The sequence below is a fragment of the Bubalus bubalis genome, chromosome 12 (genome assembly GCF_019923935.1).
Source record: "Bubalus bubalis isolate 160015118507 breed Murrah chromosome 12, NDDB_SH_1, whole genome shotgun sequence".
NCBI lineage: Eukaryota > Metazoa > Chordata > Mammalia > Artiodactyla > Bovidae > Bubalus > Bubalus bubalis.
Genome location: NC_059168.1, coordinates 28,534,896 through 28,562,191, shown reverse-complemented (window position 1 = coordinate 28,562,191; position 27,296 = coordinate 28,534,896). Strand labels below are relative to the sequence as shown.

The window sequence follows — 27,296 nt, the reverse complement described above, 5'->3', positions numbered from 1 at the left end:
GAAAATGTGAACTACTGTGATGTTAGACAAAGGTCTGTAATGGTAAAAAATGCCAACAGTCCAGCCAAAGTGTATTATGGGGTTCCTAGAATGCATAGCTTATAATTCCAAAAGGGCTAGTTATTAACCTATTTCCTTTGTTTTCACCTCTGATTTTGGCAAAGAAAAAAAGGAAAGGAAAAGTACAATGGATTGCTTAAATAGTCCTAGCACATGAGCATGTTGCAGAAACTAAACACAAATATTTAAGAAATTAGTTAATGTGTCCTTTTTTAGGCTGTGAGAACAGTTTGTACCATATTAGTCTACATGTATATTTCCACATATGCATCTCCCTGTGCTCTAGATACTTAGACATTTTTGCCCATAGAAAACTGACTTTGGTTCATGGCTTATTTTTAGATGTCTAAGCATTTAGGACAATGCAAAAAGTCATTATTGTCTATGTTCTTTTCTTAATTTGTTTTTCATTAGATAGCCACTCAAGAAAACACCATGAAAGATACTGACATCAAGAAACTACTGTATACCCATCTTTTATGCATATTTTCAATTATCCTAAGCATCTTCATTCCATCATTCTTCTTGGAGAACTTCTCAATATTGGAGACACACTTGACATGGTTATGCATCTGTTCTGTTTCTGTAACTGCCGTCAATTTAGTATTGTATTTAGTAGTGAAACCAAATGTGTCTTCTAAAAGAAGTTCATTATCATACAAGGTAAGGCTTATTTCTTGATAAATGATTTTTAGATGTAGGTAATTTTTCTTTTACTTGAAGGATTAAGTATTAGTCAAGCACTTATTAGGCTATTTACAGTGAATAAAGAAGCTGATATTTTCACCCCCAAATCAGTAGTGTATTGCTTGCTGAAAGATTGTCCATAAGGTTTGATAGATTCTTGCCATGAGTTCATTGGATATCATAGTATTGTGAACCTATATAGTCATGTTTTATGTCATCATAAAACATGATGAAGATAAAAGCATGTAGCAATTGCACCTTTAAACTTTATAAGACATATCAGTTTATTTTCATGCATCTTTTGCATTTCTGAAAGACACAATGGGTTTTTTAGACATTATAAAATAAACCACCTCGGTAGCTCTTGTTTCAAACATGGCCTTCCTTGACTAAATAGTAGTTGAAGTTTCAGATATTGGAATTTATTTTCTGGAATATTTATTACAGTGTAACACAACTATTATTTGAAAAGTCCTCACTGAACATTATTCAGTACTATATGTATGCTATTAGATAATTTAAAACATGTTTACTGCCCTTTGATATAAGAAGCTCAGTGTGTGTTTTACCATTAGATCTTCTTGAAGTCAAGTAGGTCCCACATGCTGATTTTCAAACATGCAGACCTTTTTTATAATAACATAAATATGATTTGGGGAATTATTTAATATTGTAATTTTTGTCCAGTTTTTCTAGGAATTTTGTTTTAAAATGAAAAAGATTTATTATAGTTTTTATTTTCTATAAATATTTTACGTGTAACATTATCACACAATAAGGACTATTTGTTTTTTGTGTATCCTAGCACTCTTATCGGTAAATATTTCATAAATACTGCTTAACAGCATAATTCAGTACTCTTGCCTGGAAAATCCCATGGACGGAGGAGCCTGGTAGGCTGCAGTCCATGGGGTCGCTAAGAGTCGGGCACGACTGAGCGACTTCACTTTCACTTTTCACTTTCATGCATTGGAGAAGGAAATGGCAACCCACTCCAGTATTCTTGCCTGTAGAATCCCAGGGACAGAGTAGCCTAGTGGGCTGCCGTCTATGGGGTCGCACAGAGTCGGACACGACTGAAGCGACTTAGCAGCAGCAGCAGCAGAGGAACAAAAATGTTTTCTGACTCTGCTGTTGGTTAGGTGTGTGGAATATGGAGGTCGATTCTTATCTTTTAGGCTTTTTAAAAGTGTTGTGCAAAGCATATGTGATCTGACTTGAGGAGCATATCCAAAGAATAGTCCCCTGTACCACTCAGTGTGGGACCAAGTTGTATTTGTAGATAAAATTCAAAGTATCTGCTGTCCTTCAGGCACTCTTGATTCTTTAAATTGTTCATTTCTTTTTTTAGGTAACCAGATTTTTGAAATGCTGTATCTACTTTCTTACGTCTTGTTTATTCTTTCATGTAATTTTTGTTCTGTATGGAGCACCACTAATAGAGTAAGTCTGAAATGTGTACCTTAAGCCAATTATATTTTAAAACAGTCATTGGTAAAACCAAATGCTGATTCTGTTGGTGATTAGAGAAATAAAATGGTGTGTTCAGTTAATGGATCACAGAAGGATACTGACATCATTGCCTTTCCTTGCCAGTGTTATTTATTTTTTTAAAAGACAGTGAAATAACTTAATTCACTAAATGCTCCTATTACCTAGCCTTCTGTTACCCAGTTGCCTGAGGAGGGAGGTACATGAGAAATTGTCATATACCAGTAAGTGTATGATACTGGTAATCGTAAGTCCTTAGAACCTGTAAGGAAACTGATTATAATGATACATATAAATTAGTTATAAACAGCATATCAGTTCGGTCAGTTCAGTCGCTCAGTCATGTCCGACTCTTTGCAACCCCATGAATCGCAGCACATCAGGCCTCCCTGTCCATCACCAACTCCCGGAGTTCATGCAGACTCACGTCCATTGAGTCAGTGATGCCATCCAGCCATCTCATCCTCTGTCATCCCCTTCTCCTCCTGCCCCCAATCCCTCCCAGCATCAGAGTCTTTTCCAATGAGTCAACTCTTCGCATGAGGTGGCCAAAGTACTGGAGTTTCAGCTTTAGCATCATTCCTTCCAAAGAAATCCCGGGGCTGATGTCCTTCAGAATGGACTGGCTGGATCTCCTTGCAGTCCAAGGGACTCTCAAGAGTCTTCTCCGACACCAGAGTTCAAAAGCATCAATTCTTCGGCACTCAGCCTTCTTCACAGTCCAACTCTCACATCCATACATGACCACAGGAAAAACCATAGCCTTGACTAGATGGACCTTTGTTGGCAAAATAAACAGCATATCAGTTCCTAGTAAATGTGATTCTAAACTGCTCGAAAAGTTTGTTTTCTTAAAAGTCAGTAGATTGCTGTATTGGAGAAGGCAGTGGCACCCCGCTCCAGTACTCTTGCCTGGAAAATCCCATGGATGAAGGAGCCTGGTAGACTGCAGTCCATGGGGTCCTAAGAGTAGGATATGACTGAGCGACTTCACTTTCACTCTTCACTTTCATGCATTGGAGAAAGAAATGGCAACCCACTCCAGTGTTCTTGGCTGGAGAATCCCAGGGTTGGGGGAGCCTAGTGGGCTGCCATCTATGGGGTTGCACAGAGTCAGACACGACTGAAGTGACTTAGCAGCAACAGCAGCAGCAGCAGCTTGCTGTATTTAATTACATAATAAGCTAATGTTTACAGTTGAAAGGTAAAATTTGACTAAATACCTTTTCTAAACTGAAAAATTTTTAATTAGGGAAAGGCAGATTCTTGAATATGTCTTATGCACACAGTAGTTGAAGAAAGTTCAGCTTAGCAGTGATAAATGATCATGGTGAAATGAGTGATGTAATACACATACACACACATAGCTGTGTGTGTATATATTTGTGTGTGTGTGTGTGTTTCTGGTTATATGTACACACAATAAGTTAATAGGCAGTTATTTTCTAGAGAGGGTACAAGCCCTTGGTAACAGGAAATGGTAGTTTTCTGTCTAATCCATTTAGAGTAGAGTGGATGTCTGGAGCAGTGGTTCTCCAAGTGTGGTTCTAAAACCAACAGCATCAGCATTTTATCAAAATGCAAATTCTCAGGCCTTAGTCAGAAACTAGTTTACTAGTTCTTCATATGGTTCCAGTATAAGCTAAATTGAACCACTGGTTGCATAGAAAGTTCCAGAGACTATTGAGGGAAAAGTTAGTGATCTAGAAGTGGGTTTTCTTGCAATGGACAGTTTCAATGTCAAAGGGCATTTAACACTTCTGAATTCTATAGTTAGAGCCACATATCTGCTAGATTGTTTTTTATAGTTTGCATTTCATTAGTAACATTTTTTATAGTCATCATTTTGGTAAGACAGTAGGTTTATATTATTAAATCTGTTTAAATAAAAATGACACATGGGAGAATGGCTTTGAAACATGTAAAATATCATGTATGAAACGAGTTGCCAGTCCAGGTTCGATGCACGATACTGGATGCTTGGGGCTGGTGCACTGGGACGACCCAGAGGGATGGAATGGGGAGGGAGGAGGGAGGAGGGTTCAGGATGGGGAACACATGTATACCTGTGGCGGATTCATTTTGATATTTGGCAAAACTAATACAGTTATGTAAAGTTTAAAAATAAAATAAAATTAAAAAAAAAATGACACAAAATGTGTCCATGCACGTTTAACAGTTCTTAAAAAGTTAATGAAGGTTTTCTTTTTTCTAGGTTGGCATTGGAAACATTTTCACTTGCGGTTATTTTGTCCACTTTTACTACTATACCTTGTTTATGTTTGTTAGGACCAAACTTCAAAGCCTGGCTAAGAATTTTCAGTAGAAATGGGTAAGTTTTAATTTTATATTCTAGAGATGTTTGAAGTATTAAAAAAACTGACTAATTAGTATTAAAAAACTAACGAGGTCCTTTTCTATTCAGGGCAACTGTTTCTTAGCCCTGGATGGTTCCCAGAGATGCCTTCCGGGCCCACTGCAGCTGGGGACTGGGACCAGGGGAGGGTTGTGTGCACTCGAGGGGGACCCAAGCAGGCAGAACTATAGGCCTCTCCCTCCACTTCAGCATGAGCAGCTCTGCTTTCCTTTTTTCCCCCTGTATGGTAGAATTTCACTTAGTCTTTTGTGGAAAAAGAAAACTGCTACCGAAAGAAAACTTTGGAAACACTCCTTGGGGACAGTTGTCACTGTGATAAAATTGGTGCCCATAAAATTGCTTCCATACATCTTATTATGTAGAATTGGCATTCATTAGCCAAAAATGTTTAGTGTTAACAACCATAGTTTCTTGTTCACCCTCTTTTGTGGTGAGACATCCAAGTGCAGGTTTTATAGGATTTTATTCCCTTGGTAGCTGTATGTATTTTTAGCATCACTAAGTTAAAATTTTAGCTTCTTAAAAAGCATTGAAATTACTTATATCAGAACTGGTTGAGTCATAACTAAGAAAACTAGAAGTTAGTTGGTACCCATGATTTTGTCCTATTTATCATCCAGCAGCAAAAACTTCTTGAGCCTTTAACTCTGTTTACAGTTTGTACAGAGTTTGTACAAACAGAGTTTTTGGAGCCTGAATCAGCTGATTCTCTCCCTAAGGGGCTTGGATGTTCGAAGGGCAGGGATGAGATGAGCAAAAACATAAGACTAAATTTGTGTAAACAGTAAAGTTTTAGGAACTCAGTAGCAGGGAATATCCCTGAAGAGTGAGCTGTAATGGGGATGATCTATGAAAGACTTAGATCAGGAGTAAGAGATTTGGTGAGACTCAGGGGAAAGGGGAGACACTGCGTGCTAGAGGAATGAGTGAAATCATAGAAACTGAAATGAATGTGATATTTTTGTGTGATTTGGAAGAGAACAGCCCAAGTAGAGCAGATACTTGCTGTGTAGCTAGACTCCATACGTTACTGACTTTTTCCTTTTGAAGTGCATACTGTTTGTACACCTTCAGGACCATCTTCTAGTGTTCATAAAGTCTCTAGAAAACAAAAGCGTATCACCGTTTGAACACCTTTTCCTACATCATTACCATATTATTCCAAATAGCATTGATTTCCTTTAGCATTTTAGTTTGAAAATTTTAAACAGTGAAAATCATTTGAAATCTTACTGGTTTGGATTGATGGTGTATCCAGCTTTGCTTTCTGTTTCTGATGATAGCACCGATGGTGCATTTCGAGTGATATTGTTATCTGATTGGACAGTCAGTTCTACTCTATGATGCATACTTAAAAGTCCTTGCATTATACAGAACTAAGCAGTAAACAGAGCTTGTGAAGAAAATGGGATTCAGGTGCAACACTCAGAAACTTGGTCAGTAACACATCATAAAAGATATTTGGTATTCAGAAGAACATGTGCCCGCGTGTTCAGTCGTGTCTGACTCTTTGTGACGCTGTGGACTGTAGCCCACCAGGCTCCTCTGTCCATGGGGATTCTCCAGGCAAGAATACTGGAATGGGTTGCCGTATCATCCTCCAGGGGATCTTCCCAGTCCTAGGATTGAACCTGTGTCTCAAGTAGATATGGGAGGGGTTGCGTCTTGTAAGGAGGGTTGTTAAAAAGTTAAGGCGGATGGTGGAAGGTGTGGCTCAGATACGTGAGGGGAACTGAGACAGCTGGGAGGCAGGTGTTTTTTTAAACAGTATGGAGATATAATTCAGACACCATATATGTCACCTATATAGTGTCCAATTCAGTATTTTTAATGTATTCACAGATATGTGCAACAGATATGTCAGTTTTGAATATTTTCATCACCTAAAAAAGAAACTGTTTCCTTTGGCTATAATTCCCTTATTCCTCTCCCCTAGCCGTAAGCACCCTGGAGAAGGAAATGGCAACCCACTCCAGTATTCTTGCCTGGGAAATTCCATGGACAGAGGAGCCTGATAGGATATAGCATGGGTTGCCGAGACTTAGCAACTGAACAAGCCCTAAGCAACCACTAATCTATTTACTGTCTGTAGATTTGCCTGTTTTGGACATTTCATAACAATGGAGTCATATAATATGTGATCTTTTGTGATTGGCATTTTCATTTATCATGATGTTTTTGAGGTTTATCCACGTTGTAGCGTGTTGTTAAGTCATGTCTGACTCTTTTGCAACCCCATGGACTCTAGTCTGCCAGGCTGCTCTGTCCAGGGGATTTCCCAGACAAGAATTCTGGAGTGGGTTGCCCTTTTCTTCTCCAGGGTATCTTCCCTACCCGGGATTTGAACCCTGTCTCCTGCTTGGCTGGCGATTCTTTACCACTGAGCCTCCTGGGAGGCCAGTTGTAGCATGTGTTAGTACTGTATTCCTTTCTGTGGTTGAATAATAAGGATGGATATGTACTGCATTTTGTTCATCCATTCGTCAGCTGATAGACATCTGAGTTTTCACTTTTTGCTATTCTGAAAAAGTTGCTGAAGGAGTCTGTGTGCAGGTTTTTGTGTGGATATATTTTTAAATATGAAACAGTTTTTTATTTTATGTTTTTAAACTTTACTGAGGAATAATTGATGATATAAAATTATACATATGTGGGAGAGGGAGAGGGTGGGAAGATTTGGGAGAATGGCATTGAAACATGTAAAATATCATGTATGAAATGAGTCGCCAGTCCAGGTTCGATGCACGATACTGGATGCTTGGGGCTGGTGCACTGGGACGACCCAGAGGGATGGAATGGGGAGGGAGGAGGGAGGAGGGTTCAGGATGGGGAACACATGTATACCTGTGGCGGATTCATTTTGATATTTGGCAAAACTAATACAGTTATGTAAAGTTTAAAAATCAAATAAAATTAAAAAAAAAAAAGAAAAAAAATTATACATATTTAAAGTGATTTGATATACATTGCAGAATGATTTCAAGATCAAGATAAGTAACGCATATGGATAAATGTTTTTATTTTATTTGAGTGTATGCCAAGCAGTGGAGTTGTTGGGTCATATGGTAACTCCACATTTAATCATTTGAACAACCGCCCGACTTTTTCAATGTGGCTGTTCCATTTTACATGTCCATAGCAGTGTGTGAGGGCTCCAATCCCCCTACATCCTCACCAACAGCTGTTAGTATTTGACTTTTTAATTATTGCTATCCTTATGGGTGTGAAGTATTATCTATTTGTGTTTTTTTTATTTGTATTTCCCTTTTGACTAGTGAGGTCAAGCATCTTTTCCTGTTCCTATTGGCTGTTATATGTTTTCCTTAAAGAAATATCTCTTTAGATCCTTTGCTCATTTTTCAATTGAGTTTTTTATGTTTTTATTGTTAAGTTGTTAGAGTTCTTTATGTATTCTGGATACAAGTCCTTTATCAGATGTATGATTTGAAAATATTATTTACTCTCTTGCTGTCTGTTGTTTTTTCACTTCCATGATAGTGTTCTTTGAGACACAAAGGTTTTAATTTTGATGAAATCTAATTTTTCTTTGGTTGCTTGTACTTTTAGAGTCATATTTAAGAACACATGGCCAAATCCAAGGTGTTGAAGATTTACTCCTGTGTTTCCTTCTAAGAGCTTTCTAATTTTAATTCTTAAATTTGGGTCTTTGATCCATTTTGTGTTAGTTTTTATGTATGGTGTGAAGTAAGCGTCTCCGACTTCATTCTTTTGCACGTGGCTTCCCGTCGTGCTAGCATCATTTGTTGAAAGGCCATTTATCCCTCTGAGTGATCTTGGCACCTCTGTTGAAAATCAGTTGATCATAAGCACATGATCCCATTTCTGGACTTTCAGCTCTTATTCCATTAATGTATATCCTGATGCCAGTACAACATTGTCTTGATTAGCTGCTAGATGTTTGAGGAGTGTGCATGTTGTATGTATTCATACGCTGCTCAGTTCAACTGGGTGCAGTTTTTGTGTTCACTCAGTGTTTCTCACAGACAAAATCACTCCTATTGTTCTTTAATATAGCAATCAAATTGGAATAAATTCAAAATTTCAAAACAAGCATTATAGCAGAACTGACTAAATATGTATAAATTCCTAATATTTTAAAATTAAATAAAGTCAAACTTTAAAACTGAAGGGAAACAGAGTAACCATTCTTAGTTTCTCATAGTAATTTATCATGAACTTATTATATAGACATTTTCTGAGCCTCTTTCTTTTGATAATTAATTTTTTTGAAGTATAGTTGTATTATATGTTACAAGTGTATAGTATAGTGACTCACAATTTTTAAAGGTTTTACACCATTTGCAGTTATTATAAAATATTGGTTGCATTCCCCGTGTTGTACAATATATCCTTGTAGCTTATTTTGTACGTGATAGTTTATACCTCTTAATTCCCTGCCCCTGTATTGCCCCTCCCACCCTGAGAGTTGAGTGAGATTATGAAATAGTAAGTGCTCAAGAAATGTTTGTCAACTGGATTAACAATTGTCAGGAGACATTTGTATACTTCATGCTCCCAGTCCTGACTACCATCTGTCTTAGTACTTTTCTTGGTTTAGGTAACAGACCAAGGAGTGCTAAGCATAGACAACCACAGGGAAGGAAGAATGGTTTTTACAGTAGATTTAACGTGAAGTTGATTTGAACTTTGTCGTGGGGAGCTTAAGTCTTCATGTCTCTACCATACATTAGTGATATTTCAGTTTCCTCCTATCACTTCCCTATCACTTTTATCACACTTGAAGGATTTAGTATAAATATGTCACATGTCCAATTTTGAATGAGGTAGGAAATAATCTGATACAGTAACTTGTTTAATGTTAGAGTTAGCCTTAAATGTTCACTTTTATGCAAAAAATTTTAAAAATTCAAATATCTGGTGATTCTGCACTGTTAGTATGAAATACCTAAGAAAAACAATGACTTGTGTGTTATTTTGAAATTATTTGAATATATTAACATTATTTATATTGAGTTACAACTTTAATTTAAAATAATGTTATAATTTAAGGAGGTTATATAGAACATATGAATAATACTTTTCTTCCTAACCAGTAATCATTTTCAGCAGAAATTAAAGTTCTGATTTGAAGTACTTATGCTATAGTTCTAATTCACTGAAAGTATTTTAAATACCTTAAAGTACTGATTGAAGATTTTAGAACTTTAAATTTTTTTTTTTTTTGCATGTATCCATTTGCTGTTTTTTTTTTTAATTTTATTTTATTTTTAAATTTTACATAATTGTATTAGTTTTGCCAAATATCAAAATGAATCCGCCACAGGTATACATGTGTTCCCCATCCTGAACCCTCCTCCCTCCTCCCTCCCCATACCATCCCTCTGGGTCGTCTCAGTGCACTAGCCCCAAGCATCCAGTATCGTGCATCAAACCTGGACTGGCAACTCGTTTCATACATGATATTTTACATGTTTCAATGCCATTCTCCCAAATCTTCCCACCCTCTCCCTCTCTCACAGAGTCCATAAGACTGTTCTATACATCAGTGTCTCTTTTGTTGTCTCGTACACAGGGTTATTGTTACCATCTTTCTAAATTCCATATATATGCGTTAGTATACTGTATTGGTGTTTTTCTTTCTGGCTTACTTCACTCTGTATAATAGGCTCCAGTTTCATCCACCTCATTAGAACTGATTCAAATGTATTCTTTTTAATGGCTGAGTAATACTCCATTGTGTATATGTACCACAGCTTTCTTATCCATTCATCTGCTGATGGACATCTAGGTTGCTTCCATGTCCTGGCTATTATAAACAGTGCTGCGATGAACATTGGGGTACACGTGTCTCTTTCCCTTCTGGTTTCCTCAGTGTGTATGCCCTGCAGTGGCATTGCTGGATCATAAGGCAGTTCTATTTCCAGTTTTTTAAGGAATCTCCACACTGTTCTCCATAGTGGCTGTACTAGTTTGCATTCCCACCAACAGTGTAAGAGGGTTCCCTTTTCTCCACACCCTCTCCAGCATTTATTACTTGTAGACTTTTGGATCACAGCCATTCTGACTGGTGTGAAATGGTACCTCATAGTGGTTTTGATTTGCATTTCTCTGATAATGAGTGATGTTGAGCATCTTTTCATGTGTTTGTTAGCCATCTGTATGTCTTCTTTGGAGAAATGTCTATTTAGTTCTTTGGCCCATTTTTTGATTGGGTCATTTATTTTTCTGGAGTTGAGCTGTAGGAGTTGCTTGTATATTCTCGAGATTAGTTGTTTGTCAGTTGCTTCATTTGCTATTATCTTCTCCCATTCTGAAGGCTGCCTTTTCACCTTGCTAATAGTTTCCTTTGATGTGCAGAAGCTTTTAAGGTTAATTAGGTCCCATTTGTTTATTTTTGCTTTTATTTCCAATATTCTGGGAGGTGGGTAGAACTTTAAATTTTTATCATTCATCCTGTGTTTTAGTATACAAAACATAGTAGAGTATTTTCCTTTTGTTTTGCTTATTTAAAGTAGGCCCTTGTGTTATTTTTGAAATATAACTAATTCAGGTGTTGACTATGAATAGCTTGGAATTGGGCTGAGATCTTGTTCAGTATTGAATCAATATTTTGTACTATTTTAAGTGAAATATCATTATATCCTAATTTTTAGTGTATTTATTTGCATGTTTAACACTGAGTCGATGATAATCAAATAAAGACTGAAGACACCAAAGCTCTGAATTTGAGAACTATGTAAGAGATGCATCCCAAGAGTAAAGGGCCAGTTGGACACTATTCAGATTGAATATGTAATTAAATGACACTGTTTTCACAAGACTTTTTATTAAAGGCATGTAAAGTTATTTTAAATTTTTTTTTTTTTTTTAAAGAATGCTATTTTAAAGAGGCTTGAAGATAGAAAAGTCATTTGGTTTCCTAAAAAATTCTAGCGACTTCTTTTTGGTATACTTTATTACTGAATATACTCAATTTGTACTGCTGCTGCTGCTGCTAAGTCACTTCAGTCGTGTCCGACTCTGTGCGACCCCATAGATAGCAGCCCACCAGGCTCCCTCGTCCCTGGGATTCTCCAGGCAAGAACACTGGAGTGGATTGCCATTTCCTTCTCCAATGCATGAAAGTGAAAAGTGAAAGTGAAGTCGCTCAGTCATGTCTGACTCTTAGCGACCTCATGGACTGCAGCCTACCAGGCTCCTCCGTCCATGGGATTTTCCAGGAAGAGTACTGGACTAGTTTACTTCAATTTGTTGCTTTGGTGTTGTAATTATTGTGGGGCCTTTTTTTTTTTTTCCCATTTGTTGACTTCCTTATAAAGGAAAATAATAATTCGACTATCTTCATCCTACATTTTTCATTCAAGTTTGCTTTTTCTTTTATTAGTTTATTTTATGCTTTTATTTGAATGTTTCAGAATCTGATCACTTTTCATGAAGAAGTTTAATTTCTGAATACGTTCCTGAATCTGTGATTATCTTGCCAAGGTAAAGACAGCCTATAAGCCCTATTTGTATAGTGAAAACAATAGGCCTCTTTTTGCCATCTTTGTGTTGAAATGGACTTTATATTGAAAAAGACCACTGTGGATATTAAAAGTGAAAGGATGGTGAATGACCAATTTTTATATGTATTAAAATTAGGTAATTTAGTCTTAATGTGGGTACAAAAATTTAGTAGCAAAGAGGCATTGGTTTTAATATTTATTCAGTGGGGGAAGGGGAAAGTTTATGTAAGACTTCTGTAAATATCTTTAGCCACTAGGAGGAGTTGTTTAGTGCCTCTTTTTTAGATAGAGATCAACAATTAAAAAGATCAACTCCATCTAAACAAGCACTGTTTTGGTGACAGCCTGTCTGAGCCATAGTATTTATTGTTAACTATCTCAGATGACTGATACAGTGTCTGGAACATAAATAGTAGGCATTTGAAATGGTTTATTTATTTCAATTAAGATTTGATTAAATGAATTTCAGTGGAGTCAAATAATGTGGACATTTACTTAGAACTCACTGTCACGAAGACTGATCTGCAATATTCAGTCACTTTTAAGTTTGTTTGCAGAATAGTGCATTATGTATTCTATTCTCAATCATATATATATATATATATATATATATATATAGAACTTAACTATGAAGAAATCAGCCATTAACCAACGAATTCCAATGGCTTTATTATGGAAATTTATAAAATGAAAATAAATCAATGTCAGTGCTGCTATAAATCAGTGACTAGAAAGGAATTTATGCTTTTTGTTTTTTACAAAAGAATATTATAAAAATTCAAATAATAGAAAAATATCAAAAGTTAAAAAGAACAGCCGTTACTAACAGATTTTATATGTTCCAGATTTTATCTATGAAAAAATATATGTAATTTAAAAACAAAACTGGTTATACTAGTCACTGCTTTATAATTTGCTTTACTTCTCACTTATTGGGCTGGTAGGGAAATGGCAGCAACTTCTCTTCTCTCCTTAAATCTTCCTAAACTAATCATTGGGAAAGAATGGGATCACTATGATTTAATTAGCCTAATCATCAGAAATGAGATGAATGTTGGCAACTAATCATCATTATAAGTATTCCATGTACCATGATTTAACTAATTTCCTATTGAGGGCTATTATCAAATTTTCATGATATAAATAATGTTGTTATGAACATCTTTGTACCATATAACTTTGTATACTTGTACACTGATTTCTGTATACCAGATTTCTGGAGTAGAATTCCTAGGTCAAAAGAAGTTGATAGACATCACCAAATTAAAATTCTAATTTGAAATATATACACACACAATATATATACTTTATTATTATATACATATATATATACACACATATAGCTTCCCAGGTGGCACAGTGGTGAAGAATTGCCTGCCAGTGCAGGAGACCCAGGTTCAATACCTGGGTTGGAAGACCCCTGGAGTAGGAAGTGGCAACCCACTCCAGTATTCTTGCCTGGAAAAATCCATGGACAGTGGAGGCTGGCGGGCTACAGTCCATGGGGTTGCAAAGAATTGTACACATCATCTGAGCACATCTGACGTTATATCACACAACTGAGCGCACACATCATCATCAAAACTCACACACATACAAACACCTCAACAGAGTGCCCGTTTCCCTGAATCCCCATCAGTGCTCTTTATACTCTTTATCAGTCTCCCAGGGCTGCTGCCTACTGGGTTTTACCCAGGAAGCAGACTGTTCTACTATAGTTTCATCTGATTCCTAATGGGATGCATAAGCCCTGGTCAAAAATTTTTTTTAATTTGTAGAACCGCCATTCATTAAATTGCAGCTGAATATTTCTGATTATATTGCAAAGACACCATTTCCCTTGCCTTGGCTCTCTGCCTCCATTCTTCCTTCTGCCTCATGTCACCGAAAATTTGATAGAAAAGAACATCCAGTCCTCAAAATGCAACTTCAAGATATGAAAAATTGATGTTGGTTAAGATAGAAAGGCAGCTTCAAATAACGCATTCATTTTATCCAAACAAATGGGTAGTTTGGGCAGCCTGACCATATGAAGTATGGGCAAGTTGAAAAGAAATGGTCTGACAATGCCTAAAAACAAACTATAGCAGAAGAAAAAGGCATGTAGAAGATAAGGAACTCAGCCTGGAAGAAAATACTACCCAAGGAACAAAAACAAAAAAGCTCCACACAGTTTACTACCGAAAGAAATGTTATTAAGGATATTAATGCAATAAAATAAGAGCTCAAAGATGAGATAATTAAAGAAAATGAGGTGGAGAAGGAAATTGAAAAATTAATGAAATAAATTCAAAATCCAGATCATACTATTAGATCATAAATTAGAAACATAGATAAATTAGAAAATCAAGTTGTAGCAGCAAGAAAGGTTTGAGCTAATCAAAATGAATGAAAGCTAATGGGGGTTGGGAAGAATAAAGCAATTAGAGAAGAAATGATAAATATAGAGAACATACAAAGGAGATCAACTTAAGACAAGTTCCAGTTCCAGTTCAGTCGCTCAGTCATGTCCGACTCTTTGTGACCCCATGAATCACAGCATGCCAGGCCTCCCTGTCCATCACCAACTCCCAGAGTTTACTCAAAGTCATGTCCGTCAAGTCGGTGATGCCATCCAGCCATCTCATCCTCTGTCGTCCCCTTCTCCTCCTGCGCCCAATCCCTCCCAGCAACAGGGTCTTTTCCAATGAGTCAACTCTTCGCATGAGGTGGCCAAAGTACTGGAGTTTCAGCTTTAGCACCATTCCTTCCAAAGAACACCCAGGACTGATCTCCTTTAGGATGGACTGGTTGGATCTCCTTGCAGTCCAAGGGACTCTCAAGAGTCTTCTCCAATACCACAGTTCAAAAGTATCAATTCTTCAGCGCTCAGCTTTCTTCAGAGTCCAACTCTCACATCCATACATGACCACTGGAAAAACCATAGCCTTGACTAGACGGACCTTTGTTGGCAAAGTAATGTCTCTGCTTTTTAATATGCTGTCCAGGTTGGTCATAACTTTCCTTCCAAGGAGTAAGCATCTTTGAATTTCATGGCGGCAATCACCATCTGCAGTGATTTTGGAGCCCAGAAAAATAAAGTCTGACACTGTTTCAGTACCCCTAAAATATAAAGCAAAAAATAACTCAAAGATATGATAGAAGACAGTTCCCCCAGATGAATTACTGAGTACATATATAAGGGGGTTACCGTATCAAGAAAAGAATTGAATGAATTAGAGTTCAGAACAGAATATAAATACTGTATAAATATCATAGTAATGGAAGGTATACAGTGGGTGAAGGGAACATGGAGAAAGATGTACCCCCAACCACTCTGGCTACCCCCAGATCCTGAGCCTAGTTGCTACAACCTCTTCAGGAAGGCTTAAACAAAATTCTACATACTAAGCAATGAGTCTATACCTTATGCCTAGTCCTTTTTATCTTCTAGGCCCAGAACGCTGACAGCCAGGCTTATACCGTCTAGGCAGAATACTGAAATGATTTCTCTCTGAGAAAAATGGTACCAAAACACCTATAGATACTGACATTTGAAATTTCTCTTAACAGGCAGGGTTCCTACCCGGTTCCTGGAACAGTGAAGCCCATCAGTTGAATCATGCTATTTGTGTACAGTGATCAGCCAGCCAGCTGTTTAGAGTTTCACTTTTTTGTGTCTTTTTAAAAAGCACATTATTGAGATATAACTTCAAGCCATAAAACTCACCCATTTAAAGCGTACAGTTCAAGGGGACTTCCCTGGTGGTCCAGTGGTTAAGACTCCACGCTTCCACTGCAGGGGACAGAAGTTCAATCCCTGGTTGGGTAACTAAGATCCCACATAACGGCCAAAAAATAAAGCAATAAAATGTATAACTCGATAGTTTTTTGTATAGGTACTGTTTTGTAACCATCAGCACAGTCTAAGAACATTTCACCACCCCAAAAGAAATACCTGTTAACAGTCGTTCTCCATTCCCACCCTTCTCTCCCACCCACCCCCTTACTGTCCATCCCAGGCAAATACTAAAGTACTTTCTGTCTCTATAAATTTACCTTTTCTGGACATTTCATATATAGTGTTTTACATTTAAGTAGAATGGTAACTGAAGAATCACTAGACATTTAAGAACACCTGTAAGCTGAAAACCAGAAATGGAAACAACAAGAAAACTCAGTGGAAATAAAAGCAGTGTAAGAACCAGAAGATAACTTTAAAAAAATATATATTTTTACATCCATAAACGTGAACAGGAGGTAATCAAAAGGAATATTCAGAGAAGAAAGCTTCTTGGGAATTAAAAAATTCAACAGAAGTAGAGACAAAGTTGAAAAGATCCTTTAGTCAAACAAAAAGGCAAAGATATGGGAAATGAGTTAAAAAGTAAGAAGATTAGAGAATTTATTCATAAGGATAGTATCCCCAGCAAAAGAGTAAGAAAAACAGAATTCTTAAGGGACCTGGGCATCAAACAGCAAGTCTTCAAATGAAAATTTCAAGAACTAAAAACCTGAGAGTCTAAATTAAGAAAGCCCATGTGTATTTCTGGCATAATGGACGAAAAGACCCACTCCAAGACATGTTAATGTGAGATTTTAGATAACAAGAAATAAAGAGATGATTCTAGAGGCTCCCAGAAAGGATGGAGGGAGGGTGGGGTGTAGAGAACATGTTACTTATAGAGAACTGGGAGCCAGATGGCCCTGAACTTCTCAAGCAGGAATCAGAAAAAAATGGAGCAATGCCTTCAACATTCTGAGACAAAATGATTGCCAACAATTATAGTAAAGTCACTGTCAGACTTTAAACATCTCTAAAATCTGTTTTCTCGCTACATTTTCTCAGGAATATATTAAAGGATGTACTTTAAAAGAAGGGGGCGATAGAAGGAAGACGTCTTGAAATTCAGGAAAATGAAGACCCAGGAGCACTGAGAGAGGCAAAGGGAATTCACGAGATGGTGTAGGGCACTCACAGGAACACAGTTGTGCCTCAGGCTTTTTAATTTTAAAAAGATAGGCTACAGATTTCTTCTAATTTTTAAATTAGGTCTTGGTTCCATTTTTTAATGCATTTGTTGTACGTAAGATCATAAACATTCTTCATACATCAAACAAACAAAATAGAGGACAACCTCTTGGATATTTGCCCTTCCCTGGAGAAGGAAATGGCACCCCACTCCAGTATTCTTGCCTGGAGAATCCCATGGACGGAGGAGGTTGGTGGGCTACAGTCCACGGGTCGCAAAGAGTTGGACACGACTAAGCGACTTCACTTTCATTTTCACTTTTCTTGGATATTTGCCTTTATTTTAACAAATATAAGATGACCACAAGTGTGCTTATAACAATGAAAAAAAAAGTGTGACGACATGGATCATGCCCCTTAGCCCAAGGAACTTGGAGCTTAGATTAGACGTGTACATAGATCTTATTAGACTTAACTCATATTGCTGACTGGATTTAAAACCTTCAGAGACTTCTTTTGACTTAAAAAATTTGACTTTTAAGGCTTTTATAAAATCCTAAGCCTAAATCTACCACAATGAGATACCACTTCATCACTACTAAGATGGCTATAATCAGTAGTAGCAAGTATTAGCAAGGATCTGGAAATTGGAACCCACATACACTGCTGATGGAAATATAAAATAGCTCAGCTGCTTTGGACGATGGTCTGGCAGTTCCTCAAAAGGTTAAGCACAGAGTTATCAGCAAGTCTATTCCTTAGTATATCCCCAAGAAAAATGTATGTCCACACAAAACTTATACATGAATGTTTATAGTAGCATTAGATGTAATAGCCCAAAAGTCAAAACAACCCAGGTGTCCATCAACTAATGTGTGGAAAAAATAAAATGTGATATATCTGTATAACAAAATATTATTTGGCAATAAAAGGGAATGACATTTTTACGTGCTACAAAATTGATGAACCTTGGAAACTGTACTAAGTGAAATAATCCAGTCGCAGAAGACCACACATTGATTTCATTTGCATGAAATGTTCAGAATAGGCAAATCCATAGAGACAGAAAGTGGATTAGTGATCTAGAGGGAAGGGGAAATTGGGAGTGACTGCTAATATAAAGGCTTTTGTTTTGTGGGTGATTGTGCAATTCTGTTAATATACTAAAAACGTTGAATTGTGCACTTTAAGTGAATCATATGGCTGGAAAAGGTTTCTGTGTAGCATTTTTTTTTAAACTGTATTCAATAAAGCCATTATTTTTTTAAAAATCCTACTATAACCTACTTTTCCAGTGTTGTTACCCATTCTTCCACTTGGGCTCAACCAATTTTACTTACGTTCTTTTAACCTACAGTATATCTCTTTCTCCATTTCTTCAAGACCAAATACCGCTCATTCTTCCAAATTCCGCTGAACTTCCTTTCATAAAAAAAGAAAAAAAGTAAAACTCTTCTTAGCAGAAAGTAAACTCTGCTCTCAATTTTGTATCTCTCGGCAAATCACTTTACACATTGCAATACCAAGAAGTGTGTGTTTTGATGAAAGGTAGTCAACATTTCTCAGCAACATAAAGTAAAAAATTACCTTAGACAAACCTTTAAATTGCCTGAATCGTACAATTGTCTCTTTACATTCAACTCATCAGTTTTTTTCACCTCTTAAGACTGGAATAGATCTCTGTTCTGTTGAATGTTAGTTGAAGAAATTGACTTTTATTTTTAAGTGTTACACAGAATAGAAAAGAACAATTAAGCCCAACAAATAACACAGATTTGAATGTATGGGGATTGCCTCCAATCTTCTTCCAGCCCCAGTTTTCAATAGAAACAGGCTGAAGCTCTTAACTCGTGTAGGTGAGGGAAAGGCAGTAATGAGATGGGTAGGTGATGGGATGTTGGTTTATGGACTGACTTGTCATTCTGGATGGTTTTAATTCAGTGTACATTTTGTGTATAGTCATTAGCCTGTTTCTAAAGCAGTCATCTAACAAAGCAAATGTTTCCCCCCTTTACCACACTTACAGAAGAAACTGCTTTTCATAAACTTCAGAATAACTAAACACTGCATTTGAAACAATTGAATATTTGGACTCCAGTTACTGCATTTTTGGGGAGTGGTTTACTCCACTGTAATGAGATTCTTATTCCACCCAGTTAAGTGATCACATTAGGGGCAGACTGAAGCCAAGACTTTCTAAGAGACAGATAGAATTATGTCTTTCCACCTTTACACTGTAAGATGTGCACTTAATAAATAAGAATGGTAGGCCAAAGCAGTGGATCTTTTGTAATATTTTGTTCTCATTCTCTACTCCTTCCCCACCAAATAGAGTTGATTTTCTTAAATGAAATGTGCCATAAGGGACTAGTTGAATAAATGATGCTTCCTTGGGACAATGGAATACTAGTAAAACTGTTAACAGGGAAAGATACAGAGCAGAACCGTGTTTATGACATGGTACATTTGAGTTTTGTTTTGAAGGGTTTATACATACATGTGTGCATATAAGTAGATGTGCATATATCATTCTAAACAAAATTGTGTGGTTTTGTGTGTATAAAATATTTCTGGAAGGATATGTACTTAGCTGGTAATAGTCATTTCTGGGAAAAGGAACCAAAGTTGATAATAAGGGTGAGAGGAGGACTTAGCATTCATTGCAAATACTCTTTTGTATTATTTGACTTTCAGTATGTGTATATGTTACTTTTCCAGCTGAAAACCACTTATATCTTCTTGCCAATTAATTGTTAATGATTCATAGCAAATATTTATGTGTCAATTTGAGATGCTTATTTGAAACGAACAGAACATGTACATATGTATGGTGTTAATATGTGCTCTTTGTTTGATTTCCCAGCAGCTGAGATCTGTTCCACCAATGATTTATACATTTGTGTTTTACAGAGTTACGTCCATTTGGGAGAATAGTCTTCAGATCACTACAATTTCTAGTTTTGTAGGAATATGGCTTGGAGCCTTTCCTATTCCACTGGATTGGGGAAGACCATGGCAGGTTGGTTTCAACTCCTTAAAGCAGCAAAGTAAATGTTTGTACAGTGAGGGTGAAACTGATGACGCCGACGAGTGTATGTATAAATTGTTTCATTGTTCAGTTAAGTAGGGATGTCGGTTCCCTCTGTCACTGTAATCTGGGGGACTTATTGGGGCCTCACTGCTACAGGTATCCAGATTAGCCTGTTTCTGTCTTCCAGCACTGTTCAACATATAGCAAAGTTGATTTTGAAATAAGTGTTTGTGAAATTAGAGGAAACTTATAAACATCAGATTTTTCATTTTCTATCACAATAGGGTATAGCTATTAAGCTAGGTGAAGCACCGTAAGTATTCTTTTATCTGCATTTTACAGATGAGAAAACTGATACCTAGAGGACATGTGATATTTCCAAGGTCACTGAGCTAGTGATGAATACATCTTTGTCGTAATTTTTAATGGCTTTGTAGTAAATCATTATATAGTTATTCTAAAATTTAACAAATTCGCTATTGATCATTTACATTATTGCTAATAATTTACTATTTTTACTATTTTACTGTTATAAACAATGTTATGATAAAGATCTTTTAATCTGTATCTTAATGGATGTTTCCAATTATCAAGATAATTTCTCCTAAATCAAGTTTAGTATTAAAAAATAAATGTACTTTTTCCAAAATGAGAATTTTTTTCTTGATTACAAAGACAGTATACATTTATTTAGAAAATTTCAGCAGTACTAATAATTATAAAAAGTAAGTAAAAATTATCAAATATCCAGCCACCCAGAGGCAGCTCCCATTTGTGTTTTGGTGACAATCTTTGCAGCTCTCTCTCTGTATAACTATTCATAGTACACATATTATTTTTAATCTGTTTCTTTCCCCTTCAGCAGCATATTGTGGAACTTGTTCCATGTCAGCGACAAGTTGCATGGGTGCAATACTGTATTATTTGTGTAAAATCATATATGAATTTCTTATGAATGGATATTTAGATTATTTACAGTTTTTGCTATTAATAATTATCATAAAACATACATCCTTGCAGTTTCATCCAGTTTTCTCCTTAAATTTTTCTTAGTTTGTCCAGTTTTCTCTTTAAAATAAATTCCTAGGTAGTGAATCTCTGATATGTGTCTCCCTTTCCAAAGACCATTGAGGGAGCTAGATTGTATGTCTTGCACTTAACTGCCTACTTTTTAAGTCCATTCTTTGTGGTTTCTATTAGATGTTGTTTCTCCCTAACAAATGAGTTGTTTTTTACATTCAGTAAGTCTGGTAGGTTGGCCCTTCCCTGTAATAGTTCTTCACCTACTTATATGTTATAGAAATCCCTGGAGGTTTGGCATGTGTGGTGTCACTGATACCATTCCCAAGGTTATAGTATTAATAAAGGTTTCTTTTATGTTCTCTTGGCCATCTCAGTGATTGCTGGGAAATAGAGATTCATTTGTACTCAAGTTACCATCTTATGAAACTTAATTTCATTCAATAGTGTCATAATTTCTAGATTGGAGGACAATCAAAATCACTGAAAAGTGTTCATAGGAAATTGTGTCTTAATCCCTTATTTCAGATATATGAAATTAAATCTAATACAAAGTATCAGTATATAACGCACCATGGGCTATCAGCTTATGAGTCAGTAAGGTAACGTGTAATTAGCTTGTTAGTTTGCATATAGATGGAATATTTTGGAGTGTAAAAGTTTGATATCTTGTTGTTGTTGTTGTTCAGTCACTAAGTCGTGTCCAAGTCTTTGCTATCCCATAGACTACAGCACACCAGGCTTCCTTGTCCTTCACTATCTCCTGGAGTTTGCTCAAACTCATGCCCATCGAGTTGGTGATGCCATCCAACCATCTCATCCTGTGTTGCCCCCTTCTCCTCCTGCCCTCAATCTTTCTGAGCATCAGGGTCTTTTCCAATGAGTTGATGCTTTGCATCTTACACCTGTATAAATCGTCTTAAGACTATGCAGGGACATCCCTGGTGGTCCAGTGGTTAAGACTTCGTCATCTGGTGCAGGGGACATGGGTTTGATCCCTGATTAGGAAACTAAGATCCCACATACTATGTGCTGCAGCCAAAGGTGGGGGGAACGACAGGCAAAAAAGACGATGCAGAAGTAGATGTCGAATTATGGGGAGTAGATGCATCTGTCTAAAATCTGGGTTTAGGTTTGTGAAGAAAATATATATTTCAGTTATTTACAATCCAATTATCCATTTTTGATTGTTTAGGCTTCTAGCTAGTGACTCTCATTTTCTACCTCAATTCTTATTTACAGTAAGAGGTGAACTGGATCCAAATTAATGGTATCAGACTTTTAAAATTAATATAAATTTTCTACTTGAATTATTGACTTTAAAAAAAATTTCTAGCTAGCTAATTTAGTATGTAACAAATGTTGGTCTTCATTAGGAATGTTTCATTTGACTGGAGTATTACTGGTTATTTAATAATCTTTACTATTGGGTTGTTTTAAGAGTATTCCAAGTTAATGAGCCACTTATTTACTATCATCTTTCAAAATTATGATAGATATGTATTCACTATCATCTTTTAAAATTATGATAGATATGTTAGAAGTGATGTATAATTAATCATCTTTTATTCACATAATAATTACCTGCCTCCCCAGTTTAGTGATCATTTACTAATTTAACAATTATAAACTAGAGAAATGATGTCTTTTTTTTTTCACTTTTTATTTTCATCAAAGTTTTCTGTTCTGTTTTTTTATCTTTGTAAACCTAACTACACAATAAGTACTCAGTGTGGCTCATGATGCTGACAGAATCTGCCAGAGAAACAATAAACCAGGTAAAAGATTATGGCATTGCTTCAGAATGGAGATTTTTCTAAAGTAGAATTTCAGAAGAAGAAAACCTCTGTCTATACTTTATTATTTAAACTTTAATATTATAGTATTAGGAAGAGATTTTAGTTCTGTATTTCTTGTAGCCCAATAAAGATTTGATATGTTTGTGGTAAAGTAAGCTTTTCTGGGTTGTGATCTGATTTTACTCATGTTTAATAAAAAGAAGTAAACTTGGAGAAGCAAGAGTATCTGGTTAAGCAATTACACTTTCTTTAAAAACACATACACACAAACCACCTCACAAAAACTGTCACATATTGTAGTTCCATTTTTCTACTTTGTACTCAATCTGACTGTGTATAAAGTGCCCGAGGCCAAGCATAAGATTATATAATGATGTGAGTTCTGTATTGAGCAAGTTCAAGAATGCTTATAGTTTTTAAGTTGTTTCAGAATTTAGTGACTGGAAAGGCCCATTGAAAATACATAACCTTAATGAAAAGGTTTTTTCACTTACTAATAGGAATTTTAAATAATTTTAAGTAATGACAAATGACAAAAGATTCCAGGCATCTTTATATAATTGGAGGAAGCCTTCCATTTCTAGGAGGCAGCAAGAGAATTTGGTGAAAGAGAATATGGTTGATGGCTGCCCACTCTGTTGTTGGTCATCTTTATTGTTTTCTTTGAAAGTAATTCAAAGTCATCTTGCTTCTCTTCCCTGCCTTAATTATTACATTATAAACATTGAATTGTCCATAACCCAGACTGGCTTCTTCACCCCCAGAGAAAACTTATAGCTGCAGTAACTGACAAAATTTTTGACTATGGTAAATCTATTTACATTATAATTTGATGCTTCCATCTGCTGTAAAAGTAACTAATCAGTAAGTATTTGTTGAGTTCTTACTGTGTACAAAGTACATATTAACTATATAAGTTATAACAGAAATATTACCAGGACTGAAATTTAATTGTTTGGTAATGATAATTTAGATCCAGATTGTGAGTTAGATTCTGATTCAGATTTAATATGCTCTAAATATTTTTAGAATATATGGTTATCAGCTTTTCATCTGGAAAATATCTTAATTCTTTACTTATCAAAAATCAGCACTTCACATTATTAAAACAATTAGTACAAAGTTAAGAATTGTTGTTAGTCAGTCTAAACAAAGGAAATTTACATGAAGTTTTTAAACCCACATGTTTTATTAATAGGTAGATAACAGGATTTTTAAGAGCTGAGGCATCAAATTACTGGGTTCAAACTTGTTGCTGCTGCTGCTGCTAAGTCGCTTCAGTCATGTCCGACTCTGTGTGACCCCACAGACGGCAGCCCACCAGGCTCCCCCGTCCCTGGGATTCTCCAGGCAAGAGCACTGGAGTGGGTTCCCATTTCCTTCTCCAGTGCATGAAAGTGAAATGTGAAAGTGAAGTTGCTCAGTAAGTGTCTGACTCTTCGTGACCCCATGGACTACAGCCTACCAGGCTCCTCTGTCCACGGGATTTTCCAGGCAAGAGTACTGGAGTGGGGTGCCATTGCCTTCTCCGCTGACACTTGCTAGTGAGGATTAAATAATTCTGAATTACTTAGTTTAGAACCCAACAGTTAACTGCTTAACTGATGTTATAGGCATTTGTGACCTATAAAAGGAGTAGGTTAATGACTGTTTTTTCTTAGCATTCCCAAAAAACTGCCAATTCATTATTTGAATTCTCCGGAGAATGTGCTTGTTTTATTCATTCTGCACAACGGTCCTTAAATTGGTAGAGTGGATTGTTAACTCATCTTTTTGTTTCTCTGGTATTTGGGTATTTAGGGTATTTGGATTTCACTTAATTTTCAATCCTATCTGACATTTCAGATGGCAGTAGAAGGAAAACACAGTATCTCTTTGTTTATGTACCAGGCATGGGGCTTGGCACTGTCACGCAAGTAACTTAATCCTGGTAACCATAGTGCAAGGTAGGTTTCATCCTCATTTCTACACATAAGAGAGCCAAGTGTGGGGAGAGGAGTATGCATCTTGTTGAGCATTTCTTGACTGATTAGAGGAAGACTCGGAATCCAGTGCTCCAGGACACCATGATTCTCTTTATCCCTGTTCTTCTTTAACAATGGCCATGGCTTAGATTTTTTTGAAAAAGGTCGAGTAATTATTATATTGTATTTCTTTCCCCACGTGAGAATCTCATTTAAATGCCACAACCAGTCAACTGGTAGTGTATGTTAGACCAAAAAATTTAATATATTTGTAGGAGAGTATATGAAGCTAATACATGAGGATTTTGTACCTAGAATACCAACAAATACCTTTAAACTCTGGACTTCCAGTTCTACTATCTCCAAAATGGAATTGAACACATAATCAAATCTCTTCTGAGTGTATTTGTTTCTTATAAAGTTAAAATGCAAAATGGATGGAGATTGTCTTTAAAACAATTTAAAATTGTTAAATATTTGTATTTATTCCCATCAGATACCAGATAAATGAGGCATTGTTGTATTTAAAAATTATTTTTTGTTTTCTCTGGTTTTGTCAGGTTTAAAAATTAATATCTGTGAGACATATATTCATATTAAAAGTCACAGGTGCCACAGGTAATACTTTAATAAATTGATGCTGGAGATCATTAGGAAAATTAAATGAATCACAGCAAATAATGGTAGAGAAAGGGATGAAGCCAAGATTATGGATTTAATTATTGAAAGAGTGCATATTTTTAGGTTAATTGGTGTTTCTGTTACTAAAGGTCTTACACAGTGTTTTAGACAAACCAAAATAAAATATTAATTTATATGAATGTGAGTTACATACTTCAAGCATGGGAAAAATACTAATACTTAACTGATAGAAAGTGGTTTGCGATTTAAAAGGTGGGTTCATTGTAGGGCAGTGATACTGAAAATGATATGCCAGTAGGACTTCCATGTAATAGAGGAGAGTGCTGGCTGAGGTAAAACTCATTTGCATGGTCCTGGCAGGGACCTTACATCGTCACTTTGACAAGAAGTTCCAGCCGGAGACTGTGGACCTCTCCGCAAATAGCTCTTCCTAAATCTGTGTTCTTAGTCACAGGAGAGTGGTAGAGTAATCACGGCTCAGAGCAGAGTTACAACCAACTCTGGACCAACCAACTCTGAGTTACAACCAAGCAGAGAAATTACCCCGATGAGTAGACTCATCTGCTCATGTATTCTTACACGAGACGGTAGCATCTACTTTATGTACATCTGGAGAACACAGCATTAAAACCAGGTTCAGAAGAAAATATACATGATCATTTCAAACCAGTTGAAGTTTGGAAGTAAGTAGGTTTTGAAAGATGAATTGTATCAGTCATGCAAATGTAAATCTATGGTAACCATGATAAACAAAACATATTAAAAAGTAGTTTGTGTGAAATTTAGAATTGCCTGGGTTTTATCTTCATTTTTATCTGAAAGAGTCAGTAATCCTAATGGTTGTGGGTTGTTCTAAGTGTTTCTAGGTTTTCTGATCTGCAGATAAGTCAGTTTTCCCTTGAGATCTCTCATATCACATACCTCTCCAAAAATTATATTGCAACACATTTTTTAAAGTTTGTGTTATTAAAATTTATCTAAAAAAGAATCTTAGTTTGCCCCTTAATTGCTTGGTTTATAGTAGGGGCTCTCAATACATAGTTTTGAATGAAAAGAGCCATTCAAATGGAGACTCTTAAAAATGATAGAAATGTCTGCTGTATATAGTAGGTGTAGTTTTTTAGAAATACTTTAAAAAATAGCTTTAGAGATGGTGTATTTGAGGAATGATAGTGTTGTAGATTGTAATTACAACTTATTTCATATGTGCCTGTTTAAAAATATGAACTGAAAGATTATCCATTGTAACTCATTGACTGGTCACTTGTCCTATGTGCCAGACCTGTGTTTTAGGTATGATTGTGGGTACCACATAGGACTTTACCTCATTTGGTCATTACAGTAACCCTGTGAGGTGAGTTCTACAGTGATCCTCATTTTGCAGATAAGAAACCAAAGCACAGAAAGGTTAGGCAACTTGCCTAGAGTCATATTTTTGTTAACTTTTTTTTTTGAAGTATAGTTGATTTACAGTGTTGTGTTACTTCCAGGTGTACAGCAAAGTGATTCAGAATATATATATATATATACACACACATAGAGAATACTATTCTCTACTACTTAGAATGTGCTTTCAAACTTGGTATATTAGTACATTTTCCTTTTCTAAAATGTAAAGCAGAGTTTTATAGCAGTGCCTGACCAGAAGAATGTAGTGTGGTCTTCAGGTAGAAATAAGCTTATATAATTTTGAAGTGTCTTTCAAGCAGCAATAATAATGATTTTTCTAACAGAAAAACAAATATCTGTATTATTTTAAAAGTTTTTTAAAGCTTATTAGGGTGAAA

At 36.1% G+C, this 27,296-nt stretch overlaps 1 protein-coding gene across 4 annotated transcripts in view; it reads left to right on the top strand.

Moving 5' to 3' along the window:
• Positions 1–27,296, top strand: part of PIGF (phosphatidylinositol glycan anchor biosynthesis class F) — a 33,422-nt gene that overhangs the window by 1,804 nt on the left and 4,322 nt on the right. For 2 of the 4 annotated variants that reach the window (XM_006054787.4, XM_025260967.3), the window contains exons 2-7: positions 475–723; positions 2,099–2,190; positions 4,454–4,570; positions 19,964–20,072; positions 22,829–22,882; positions 24,749–24,849. In XM_006054787.4, coding sequence (XP_006054849.2) covers positions 496–723; positions 2,099–2,190; positions 4,454–4,570; positions 19,964–20,072; positions 22,829–22,882; positions 24,749–24,823 — 675 coding nt within the window. In that variant the 5' untranslated portion in view covers positions 475–495 and the 3' untranslated portion in view covers positions 24,824–24,849. Of the gene's footprint in view, positions 1–474; positions 724–2,098; positions 2,191–4,453; positions 4,571–19,963; positions 20,073–22,828; positions 22,883–24,748; positions 24,850–27,296 lie in introns of those variants that run through there. The other 2 variants (XM_044925878.2, XM_044925877.2) reach the window with 2 other exon arrangements.